At 43.4% G+C, this 11,944-nt stretch overlaps 2 protein-coding genes across 5 annotated transcripts; one reads left to right on the top strand and one right to left on the bottom strand.

Moving 5' to 3' along the window:
- Positions 1-2,139: 2,139 nt before the first annotated feature.
- Positions 2,140-8,266, bottom strand: xrra1 (X-ray radiation resistance associated 1). Its single transcript, XM_005735455.1, has 17 exons — positions 8,062-8,266; positions 7,260-7,405; positions 7,106-7,177; positions 6,942-7,014; positions 6,740-6,837; positions 6,431-6,579; positions 4,976-5,080; positions 4,648-4,757; positions 4,521-4,570; positions 4,343-4,432; positions 4,170-4,263; positions 3,969-4,084; positions 3,435-3,569; positions 3,188-3,317; positions 2,934-3,049; positions 2,733-2,838; positions 2,140-2,640 (listed from the first exon to the last, which is right to left on the bottom strand). The coding sequence occupies exons 1-17, from the start codon at positions 8,150-8,152 to the stop codon at positions 2,486-2,488; spliced, it is 1,836 nt and encodes a 611-aa protein (XP_005735512.1). The 5' UTR covers positions 8,153-8,266; the 3' UTR covers positions 2,140-2,485.
- Positions 8,267-8,285: 19 nt separating this feature from the next.
- LOC102203440 (sialidase-3-like) lies at positions 8,286-11,552 on the top strand. Of its 4 annotated transcripts, XM_005735452.1 has the most exons (4): positions 8,286-8,333; positions 8,740-8,875; positions 9,057-9,296; positions 9,410-11,552. In XM_005735452.1, exons 3-4 carry the CDS (start codon positions 9,072-9,074, stop codon positions 10,409-10,411), a joined length of 1,227 nt encoding a protein of 408 aa, XP_005735509.1. In that variant the 5' UTR covers positions 8,286-8,333; positions 8,740-8,875; positions 9,057-9,071; the 3' UTR covers positions 10,412-11,552. The 4 variants fall into 4 exon arrangements, with proteins under 4 accessions (XP_005735509.1, XP_005735510.1, XP_005735508.1 ...); XM_005735453.2 differs by lacking the exon at positions 8,740-8,875 and having other exon boundaries at positions 8,293-8,333; XM_005735451.1 differs by lacking the exon at positions 8,286-8,333 and having other exon boundaries at positions 8,470-8,875.
- The last annotated feature ends 392 nt before the right edge of the window (positions 11,553-11,944 follow it).

The raw sequence follows: 11,944 nt of genomic DNA, 5'->3' as shown, positions 1-11,944 counted from the left end.
AGCTCAGTGATTGATTTCATTAGAATCAGAATCAGAATCAGAATGGGGTTTATTGCCAAATGTTGAGCAGGTTTACAACATTAGGAAATTGCTGCGGTGCTTCGGTGCAAACATGGTGTCATAAATAACACTTAAATAGACATGAAAAAAATAAAAGTAGGGATAAGAATTAAAAGTGCTACGTGGAAAGATATGTGCATGAGATATACATGAGATATATACATGAGAGTAAGAATTAAGAGTGCTACGTTGAAAGATATATACATGAGTGCAGGTGGTGATCAGTGCCAAACATGGAACGATACAGTGAACACAGCGTAGGGTCATGTGTTAGTGGCGGGGACAGTCATATGGTTATTGTTCATGTGTCCAACAGCAGAGAGGAAGAAACTGTTCTTATGGCGAGAGGTTCTGGTGCGAATGGACCGGAGCCTCCTGCCTGAGGAGAGCAGGTCAAACAGACTGTGTCCAGGGTGAGAAGGCTCAGCTGAGATCCGAGCTGCACGCCGCAGTGTCCTGGAGGTGTACAGGTCCTGCAAAGATGGGAGTCTGCAGCCAATCACCTTTTCAGCAGAGCGCACAACACGCTGCAGTCTCTGTTTGTCCCTGATAGTGGCTCCAGCGTACCACACGGTGATGGAGGAGGTGAGGATGGACTCAATGATTGCAGTGTAGAACTGCATCATCGTCCGTGTTGGCAGGTTAGGGTTAGGGTTAGGGTTAACCCTAACGCCCACTCACATCCTGGGCCATCTGATCTCAGGAATTTGCATGATAAGGTGGGGCCAGGTTTCACAACGAACTCACCCGAAACTCTGGCTGATTGGGACCCACACCCAGTTTCACACCTTGGCTCAGGCGATTAGAGGATCATCAGGGGGTCCTTTTGTCCCTCTGTGGGGGGATACTCCCACTAGGTTTATATCTGGGACTCTCCACCATTTGACCTTAGAACTGAAGAAGCTTCTCGGATGAGAGGTGAAACGTCTTCAAGTAACTTAAAGAAGTCCAGACGCTTTTCTTTGCAAGCTCCTTTGACTACGTTGACCTGGATGACTGAGAACCTTCACAGACATACTATCTTCTGTTGTGTTTACATTTTTGATCAAACTGAAAAAGACCGTGAAATGCAGAATTAAATTATAACCAAGCTGCTTTTATCCTAAAGATCCTGGAGCAGCATGTTAACCCTCAGAGTACATCTTACTTGTGGTTCCCACTGTTTCTGGGAGCATAATGAGAGGCAGAACCAGGCTCCAGGTTTGGGTTTGGAAGGCAGACTCTCTCTGTTCTAACATTAGGCTTCAAAATTTCCTTCTATGGCTGGATCAGGTGACTCTGATCCATTGTTTGTGCTGCATTAGGCCCATTCTGCCTGTTCTTCGTCTCTTCTGTGTCTTCCCCTCCCGAGATCAACACCTCAGCTGTTCCTCGGCTCGTTCCATAAAAGTTTATCACCTTTTTCCCTACAACCTCCTCGCATGTTGAATCTGGGTCCCGTCTTAAACCGAACCCCCTGCCAGAGCACGCTTTTTTGTTTAGCGTAAGAAATGCATAAATGTTTTATGATTCAATCCATACAGGAGCAGAAAAATGTCCCGACATGAATGTAAAAACCCAGAATCCCTGCACCCAGTATCTTCAGAGTGCCAAGTGATTTATTCCACAGGGGCTGAACATGCATTCCACATCTGCACGCTGCACTCGAGACAAATAATCAAAATCATATGATGGACAAGACCATGAAATCAAAAAGGGAATGAGCAACGAAAACAAACAACTACCACTCTCAACTTGTAGTAATACCGCACATTGGCATCGAAACCTAAATCATTCTGCACTGCAGAAGTCTGTTCAAAGTTACGAAAAGATAATAATCAGCCACATAATCATTTTTGAAAATCTCATATAAAAGGTGAGTGAGAGGGTGATGCACAATACCCATGGAGAATAGCTGATTGGGAACCATTAGAGGGTGTACAACATTTTCAAATACAGCAGGGCTTGATGTGGACTTTGTTGCACTGTTAATCTACCCCAGTGTTCCTTCTACAGAACAGGGTGTTTGCATATAAATGTGCACAAACAGTTTAAAACACCTCTCCTCACCCAAAACAAAACAAAAAGAGAGAAAAAGCTCTCTCTACTTTCTGTTTTTGCAATGAGCTCTACTGACAAACTCCTAATGAATACAATGCATTCATCCTGGATGGATTCTGGTCACAGCCGTGGCGGCACAGCTGCTCAGAACTGTCAGGCTTACGGGGAGCAGACAGTGGCACACTCTTTTAGTTACAATTAGACACCCTTGCATCTGCTTGAGCTTTGTGAACTCTGCACTTCAACTCTAGAGCTGATAGTTGAGCAAAACATTGCTCGATTTACTTATTTCTACTCACAGTAATACAAAGAAAACATTTCAAGCCAAAGAAAATCTGCTCGGCTAATTATTTGGATGTGACTTTTAAACAGATGGAGATTCAACTCAGATTTGGTCAGAGTCTCTGTCAGACTTGATGGCGGCTTCTTGCTCCATTGTTTTCACGTGGACCATCTTATATGTTCTTTTCATGTCCCTCATCAGCGAGAGAGCTTCCTTATATTCTTGCTTACTGACACCGCTGCTGTGTAGGGCAGTGGCTGGACAGAAAACAGAGTGTTACTTAAAGAAAGAGGACTTTACAAATGAAATATGTTGACATTCAGTGCGTATAAGTAGGAAATGTGCATACCTAAAGGGACCACTTTTACTGTTTTACTCTCTCTGATTTCTTTGATCATGTCCTCTACCCTTTCAGTCAGCTGCTTCACAGGTTTCAGAGGTGGCAGCTCCTTAATCTGTGTGCAGTAATTAATAAAAACGTAGTTAAAGTCGCTCGGTTTATTGCAATTTACGAGCCTGCAAATGAAGTTTGCGTGGCTAAACATCAAACCCTTTTCTCTCGCTCCCTGTACGGCGTCTGGATGCTGTCGAGCTTTGGTTTCGAGTCCCTGTAAACATGGAGATTCTTCAGTGTGTGCTCCAGCATCCGAACAGCTGTTTGAATTCCTGCACAAAGAAAGGAAGAGAGAAAGAAAGCATCAGTATTCTCCACGGGCTCAGTGTATAGCCAAACTTTACTGGCTTTGAAACAATTGACAAAAAAACAAAATGGCTGCAGATGAAAATACATTCCTCCTTCCTCACCATTGAGCTTGAGCACACGAGGGTTCGGTTCGACATCCATCAAGAAATCAAACTGCTTTCTCTCCTTGCTGTCTGCAGTTTCTTTGTCTTCAGGAAGAAGACCAAATTCAAACTCAGGTCCATCTGCTGCCTGAGCATGAAATAACACTGACTACGTTAAAATGCTGCGGCATTAACTAACATTTAAAAAACTTGGTAAAATGATGGATTTTTATATCCTAATGAGGAAAACTACTGAAGAACATACCTGAGTAAGAAAGAAGGGTTTTCTTTTTTCATGGAAGGTGTGGTTTCTGCTGTTTTTGCCTTCATTTTTGCCAGCCTGGCTTTGTGGATTCAGCAGTATTAGCTTCTTTGACACCTTTGGTATTTTTTCATCCACCTCCAATATGAAAACATTGAAAACATAATGATTCATTCACTGAAATGGAACTTTACAGTGATTAATACAAAAAGCAAAAAGCTTGATAACACACACCAGACTTATTTTTATCCATTTCTGAGCAATCAATCATTAAGTTGGCCTTGAAGACCTTAGTGGATGCAAATCCACTTTTAATGGATTGTTAGCATGACCCCACTCTACGCCCTTACAGAGTTTTATCAGAATTCATAAAAAACGATCAAGTTTAGAGGCAAACGCTACCAAAAATATGACCATGTTGGAGTCAATCACACGTCCTTTCTGCAAAATCACTAAACCTACTAAACCTAAGACTCCAGCCTGGACATTGATACAGCAAAATTCAACGGATCGTGATCAAACACAAAAAAGTCCAACCTTCCATTTTGGTTCAGTGGACACTTTCAGCGGGCGCTTCACAACCTCCGGTGTTTTCTTCTGCTTTATTGTTATTCCAAGTCTCTCCTGCATGTAGGTTAGCAAGGGAGGGTCTCCTGTATTTAAACAAAGACATGATGAGGTTGTTTCTGAAGCCCCGAACACCTATTTTAAAATGATTCTTTACAGGAGGAATATTACCTCTCCTCCGCGTGGTTATGGGGTTGAACTGAATATCAATTTCACGAAGCATCGGGAAAAGAGTGGCAGCCATCAGTGCTTCCTCCTTAGCAACCTGATGAGAAACCACTGGTGTGTCACGCTACCTCGTTTCCCAAAAATAGTGGATTTATTTATAAAAAGCAGCAGCACACCTTGTTGTCAGCTAGGTTGAGGTACTGCAGCGCTGGAAGAGGTAAACTGGATTCTTTGCGGTTCTGCTCCCAGTTGTGTTTGCGAAAGATCTAGAGTGACCACGAGACACACAAGTTTAATGGGAGAATAACACCGAGCTACAGTGATGACACATCTAAAAGATCATGGACGAATTACCTCTGAGATTCTTGTCAAATACTGATCGGAAGGCTCCGAGTGAGCGAGTGCTGGATCGGGAGAGATATTTTTAAAGGAAATTTTGGACACACATGTAAATTACACAAAGCTGATGCCGAGTATTTACCCTCTTCCTCCTCTTCTTCAGTGGCAGTCTGCACAGGTTTGGAAAAACCCACCAGTTGCATGAACGGTATTTCAGAAATGCAGTTCCCCTGTAGGCTTAAATGCTTTAGCCTGTAATCAACAATTAAAAATGCTTAATGAGCGTTTCCACTAATTTGCTGTGCCTTGTGATAAAGGAGTCCATGTTAAGAAACACTTTTATTTAAAAGTGCAATTTCTCACTTGCACTGTGACGCACAAAGGCTGGCAATATGCATGCAGACTTTTTAAAAGTGCATTTATAATGAATATTTTGTATGCAAAAAGTCTTTACAGGAAAACTTACAGACCTCGTTAGGTTTTTAAGGCTGCTGAAGACTCCAGAGGTCAGTTCATTATCATCAAGCATCAGGACTTCTAGAGCTTGAAAGCATGTGTCTTCATCTTTAGCCGGCCTACACGTAAACGAAGAAATGCTAAATGTGTGTGATGATACAATTAAAGTGAAATAAGATTTTATGTATCTATTTTCATCAGTGACTTTGGTAAACCATTCAACCCCTCATTTACACAAATCAGCCAATCACAGGGCAGCAGCTCGCTGCCTCTAGCCATGTGGTCATGGTCAAGACAACCTGCTGAAGTTCAATACGAGCATCAGAATGTTTACAGAGGTTGACCTCAAAGAGAGAAAACATCCCTTGACTGGCAGGTCTCTGGGTGAAAGTGTTGTTGATGGTGGAGGTCAAAGGAGAATATCCAGACTGCTTCGAGCTGATAAGAAGGCAAGGGCAACTCAAATATCCACTCTTTACAACCAAGCTCCTGTGAGCTAAGAGCAGGAAAAAAGGGCTGTAAGTTAAACAAGTTCACCAAAACTGGACAATAGAAGACTGGAAAAAACATGAAAGCATTGATCCAACCTGCCTTGTATCAGTGGTTCAGGCAACTGCAGGTGGTGTAATGGGACATTTTCTTGGCACACTACCTTAGTCTAAATGTCACAGCCTACTTGAGTATTGCTGCAGAGCATTTTCATCCCTTTATGACCACAGTACCCATCTTGTGGTGGCTGTCTCCAACAGGATATGCCCTGTCTCCGTCTCCATCTGTACCATGGAGCTTTAAGGCAGTTCTGTAGTCAAAACACTGTCCAAACTGGTACTAGCAAGGTGTACCTAACAAAGTGGCCTGTGAGTGCAGGTTTACCGGATCAGAAGTGTGAATTTGGAGCATTTGTGCTCCCCCTTTTGGTGGGTTTGAAAACTACATTTGTGAATGTTTCAGGAATGAAATGTGTCATGAAATCATAACCAAGGTACTGGATAACTTCATGGATCATGATACTCATAACACTTAAAACATGCCGAGTTAACACAGATTTTCAAAGATAGCCATAAATTATTTCATCTTGGAATATTTTACTAATTATTTATGGGAGCTGGATTCAGCCAGTTTAATGACTACCACTATTGGATTTGTAAATCAGGCAGCTTTCTATACCTAAAGTTTGTTTTGTTGTCAGTCATTTAACACAAAGCAGGGCAGAACTGTGTGTGTATGTGTGTCTGTGTGTGTGTGAGGTGGGGATAGAAGACCAAGACTACACTCGCAAATTCTGTTTTTGCCCAGTACCAATGTGCACATACTTCTGAAGTTTATTCATTTGAAGCTTTTCAGTATAAACGTACATCAAAGTGGGCAGGAAAAACGAGCAAATTCATCATCTGAACTGATGGACGGCTAACGTCTCTTGATCGTGGATGAAGCGTGGTAAAAAATAGATTGCTATTTCAGGCACTTACAGCTGAGTGGGGTCTTGGTGTGAGGAGCCCAGATTAGGAGGGAGACGCTGAAGCTGATTTGCAGTTAGATGAAGGACCTTAAGACGTGTGAGCCAACCGAGAGAAACAATAGCATCAGGTGATAAGCAGTTGTAGGACAAATCCAGAACCTGCGAGGATTAAAATGCACTGTTCGGGTGAACTTAACCACATTCAAAAGAAGAAGGAGAGAAGAAGAAGAAGAAAAATGGCACACATTTAACTCTTCCTCTGAATGTCAGCATCTCTTTTGCACATTCACAGTTAAAAAGCACCGCCGAGTCATCTTACCTCGAGAAGAGGGAAGGCAGCAGCATCAAACATCAAGTCGCTAACCTCATTTAATGACAGGTTGAGTTCTCTTAGAGACACAAAACTACTGAAAGATCCTGCAGCAAAAACAATGGACAGCCTCTGATATGACTTCATGAAAGAGGCACACACAGCGATGCTAGAATGAAATCTGCAGGATAATGTATACATGCATATTCACCTAGAGAGAGGGAGTTAATAGATGCGTTGATGTAAGCCACGTTATCAAACACCTCGAGTTCTTCTGGTTTGACCTGTGACCCCCAGTATAAAGGAACTAATCACAAATGATTTTAACCAACAGGCTGATAAAGGTAAGTAAAAGTAGGAAAAGGTGGCTCTTACAGAGCTTAGTTTCTGCTCGCTGATGTCCAGAGAACAGAGCTCAGAGGGTCTGTCAACATGATGCAACTGGAGCTGAAAAAGAAAATAAAAAAATATCACTGTTTTTCTAACTTTTGTCAGATAAGCGTTTGTGTGTTGAATTCAAGGTTCATACCAGGAAAGCTCTGTCTAATGTGACTCCATGAGAAGTATCAGCCAGCTCGCTCTCACATTTTTTATAAGCTGCTTTTGTTCTCCTACGTTGATGCCTGTATTTTTGCTCCTCTGCCTCCCTGTAAGCTGCAAGCCAGTGCCCAGCACCTATAAAAGCAAAGATGGATGACTAAAACCAAGCCAGCAGGTGTTTTCACACAGGTAAACACTCTTCATTATTGGTTAGTCTCTTCATTCTGGATCTGTCAGTTCTTTTCTCACTGAGCAGTGCATCTGCTCACTAATGCAAATATCTTATGAACCAGTGACATGGCAACAACCCAGTATATTTTGGCTTAGACATGTCAAGATGACCTGCTGAAGTTTAAACTGAGGATCAGAAAGGTGATTTAAGTGGCATAATTGTTGATTCCAGGTGGGCTGGTCTGATTACGGATATGTGGGCATGTATGTTCAAAATTAAACTATGATTTTTGCCAACTATGATTTCTCTCAACTAATCCCACCTGTATACAGACAGACACATACAGTTTAATACAGTGTAGACAGCTCAGTAGACCAAGCACAAATATTATTTAGGGTATGGCCCAAATTCCATTCATAAAAGTGCCCTTTGGTACTGCTTGAACTTCTGGGCCCCTTTTGATAAATAATATTTACTTTGTACTGTACATAGCAGTAGCTCACATTACAGCATTTACAACATTAGAGTAACCAGCTAACTTGGTTTTGGTGCTGTTCGTTTTCACTATATTTATTTCACTAATATAAGCTAGTTACAACCTTGCTTTATTTCAACATACCGTCTCGTCTTCTGTGGTGTGAAGTCCCGGCAGGGAAACAATTTACAGGATAGCTCCGCCCTGCGTCAGCGGTGTAGGACTCTGAAGTCATCCTGACTGCAGCCTAATCCATTTATCACCACACTATGTCAAAAAACTGCTACAATGTGTTTGATCCCGAGCTTCAGTGTAGCTCTCTGTATCTTAGCAACAGCACGTAAGACGAGTACCGCTTCTCCCGTCCAGCAGGGGGCAGTAACATTTCTTTTCTAAGCTAAAGGCGGAAGAGACCGGTGAGTTTAGGTGTTCAAAGATTAACTAAAATGGCAAGATAATACTCCGCCGGGCCAACCTGAGGCATTCAAAGACATTAAAAAAGCACGTTTACAACCAGGAAATGCTTTATTTTGTGTATTGTTTGGCAAATAATTACTCTCGGAAGATTTTAAGCCTGACCTGTGTTTGTTTAAACCGGCTAGTTAGCTAGCTTCTGTGTAGGGCGTCCCTGCGGGGGAAGGCCGTTTTGGAGCGGCGTAGGTAGTGACAGCCATAACTGATATGTAGTCATTATTGCGGTAGTGCTAGTAAGAAAAACACAATCAAATACGAAGGTGGATATATTCATTTGCATAAAGTCGACGTTTAGTTTAGCTGAGAAGCGAACGCGGAAGGGAGCGTAAAAGTCTCTCTCGGTCTCAGGTACGGCTTCGTTTCTGATGAACCAACAGCATCAGTGTCGTGAACATCAGAGGTCTCTGGTTTCGCGTGCGATTATAGACGGTATGATGTTCAGACAAAGATCACGAGTGGGACCTGTGAAGAGCGATCAGTGAAGGTAAGGGCTTTGCTGTGCATGCACGGTGCGAGCTGTTTGTGGCAATGCAGCGGTCTGTGTTTATAGGGAGCTGCTGGAGTGTGAACTCTTCACCGAGTCTGTGCTTTGAAGGTTGTTATAACAAGACTATAAAAGAAGCTAAGGCTCTGTCATGCATTTTAGGACATTTTATTGCTCACAGGAGCTCTGATCCACCATGGGAAACACGTCGTCGAAGGGAGACAGCGGAGAAGAACCTCCTAAAACAACTTTGTTTGAAAGGGAGCCAAGTGGGATAACATACAGAATCCCTGCTCTCGTCTATCTGAGGCACTGTCACACCTTCCTCGCCTTTGCAGAGAAGAGATCCTCACCCTGTGACAATGACGCCAAAATTTTCGTTATGAGGAGAGGCACCCTGAAAGAGGATGGATCCATGCAGGTTACCATTGCCACATGATCACTTTGATTTTCATAGTTGAAGTTAACATGATTTGTTGTCCTCTTTTCAAATGTTGCCTTTGTCATGTTTCTGGGATTTTGTTTTTTTTCCAGTGGTCGTCCAGTCAGGAGCTGTCTTCGGTGTGCCTGCCCAACCACCGCACTATGAATCCTTGCCCGGTGTATGAAAAAAACACCAAAACGCTTTATTTGTTTTTCATCTGTGTGTGGGGCACAACCACGGAAGCGAAGCAGATCCTGACAGGTAAGAACAAGACTCGCCTTTGCTACGTCAGCAGCCGAGACGACGGCCAGACTTGGAGCCAAGTGACAGACTTAACTGACAGCGTGATCGGCGAGGCCATTCACAAGTGGGCCACGTTCGCCGTGGGCCCCGGCCACGGTGTTCAGCTTGAGAACGGCCGACTGATCATCCCTGCGTACGCCTACTACATTCCTTACAGATGCTGCTCCTTCCCCATCCCTTGCACAGTCTACCCACGTGCAATGTCAGTATATAGCGAGGACTTTGGACAGACGTGGCACATAGGTAAGATGCTGCGGAAGAAGTCGTGCGAATGTGAAATGGCCGAGATCATAGACCACGAGGGCAGGAGCCACCTCTACTGCAATGCTCGTAATGCCGGGGGCCACAGGTGTGAGGCTCTCAGTGAAAACAGCGGCGTCTACTTCGACAAGCCCCACATGGCCCCGGAGCTGGTGGAAACGCGCTACGGATGTCAGGGAAGCATCATCGGCTTTCCCGCGCCGGAATTTGTCCCAAACGACGACGCGGAAAGCAAAGCCTGCGGCACGTCGCTCCTGTCACCAGACACGCAAACCTGGCTCCTCTTCATGCACCCGACGAGCAAGTCCAGAAGAAGGGACATGGGTGTGTATTTGAACCGATCCCCCCTGCACTCATCCGGATGGGACAGACCCAGGATCATCCACAGGGGGCCCAGCGGCTACTCGGACCTGGCTTACAACGGGGACAAGGATCAGTTTTCGTGCCTGATGGAGTGCGGGAAAGAGAGTGAACTCGAGCAGATTGCCTTCGTGTCGTTCTCCCTTAATGATGTCATGCAGACAGGCGGCAGGAAAGAAAAGCGTTGAGCGGTCTAACTGTGGTCGCTTTTATTTCTGTGTTAGCAAACGAAGCTCTCTGACATTCCCCCACAGCCTAAAAACAAAAAAAGGAAAAAAAATAGAGAGAAAAACAAAACAAAAAGCCACTAAATATGCTGTGCAGTAACATCCGTCTGTGTTTACTATTGTTCCACATTCTGGAGATGATAATGCATGCATGAGTCGTGTGTTTCACTGTCTCCTTGTTTACATAAGAAAAAAAGTTATTATAAGATTAAATATTATTAATATGCAACAAGCTGCATAAGGAAGAACACTATTCTGAATAGGCTAGGTGGTTTGTTTCAGGCATGCTGTGCTGGACTGTCACTTAGGGGGAAAAAACTGGCTTTGCGTGTAGCATGTTTGATAAGCACTTCATCCCCGTTTGCATCTTATTAAACTGCCAGTGTTTTCTGAGCAGCAGAGACAATTTGCCTACCTCTTTTTATTTTCATACGAAGATCATAGCAGGCCTTGGAAAGAGTTTCCTCCATGCTCAGTCTCTCCTTTTTTACACGTCATGTGCTCTGATTCACGTATGCCTTCTCCACTGTTTGGAACGTGGCCTGTCAGTGCTTTTTCCCCCCCTGCAGGGTCACAGTCGGTGCCATAAAGGTGGCAATAAAACTGGAGGGAAAAGATGCATCCAGCTGACCAACTTCATCTAAGTTTTTCTTGGTTGTTTGTTTTTAAAACATGTGATAGATTAAGGCTACTTTTTACCGCACACATATTTTTTTATGGCATTAATTTTCAAAAGCAATACAGCACTCCGTTATTGTTGATTTCCGGCGCATTGAGCATGACTTTCTTTTCCCAGCGTAAAGTGCGTTGCTATGACCAGATACAACTGGCTCGCTATTGGTTCGCTAATGACGGCATGTGACATCAGATGAGGACTCGCTATTTATGAAGCCACTAGGAATTTGCACATGCGGAATATTGTACCGTGTGACTTTAATGTCCCTCTTTGCCTGTTGTTGTGCGGCAGACAAGAAAAAAACATTTAAAATAAGAAGCCCCGAGGTGGCATTAGTTTAGTTGTGTTTCTGTTGTGGAAAGTGACAAAAAAACCCTGCATGAAACGTGTATTTTAGTAAAATAAAGGTAACCTGTGATCACCTGGCTTCCTTTTTTTCCCTCTTTTTTTCCTTGTGACAATGTAAAGTAATTGAAGAGCTTGTAAAAGCTGACTCAGAGCAGGAAAAGTAAAAGAGATGGTTGTGTGCGTGTTTTTGTTTTGTTCTGTTTTGTTTTTTTTAAGCAGTTTTAAAAAACACTTCAGATGCATTCCCATGGCAGCAAACAGAGGCTGAAGGGCTCCAGCTCGCTGAAATGATGTCGAGGACTTCTGTTGTGAAGCGGCCTGTGGGGAGTTTAATGTGATTCAGCAGATGTGCAAACAGAGGGGGAGGAATTAAGGACAAGCGGGAGCTCTTTATTTCCCCCTCCAGTCTCCCAACTTTCCTAAGTAATACATTTCTACTAATATGGGAGTTTCTGATATCTATCTATATA

Source organism: Pundamilia nyererei, unplaced genomic scaffold (assembly GCF_000239375.1).
Source record: "Pundamilia nyererei isolate P.nyererei 1_Seehausen unplaced genomic scaffold, PunNye1.0 scaffold00064, whole genome shotgun sequence".
Classification (NCBI taxonomy): Eukaryota; Metazoa; Chordata; class Actinopteri; order Cichliformes; family Cichlidae; genus Pundamilia; species Pundamilia nyererei.
Note: the sequence above shows the minus strand (reverse complement) of the source record. Positions and strands in the feature narration are given on the sequence as shown.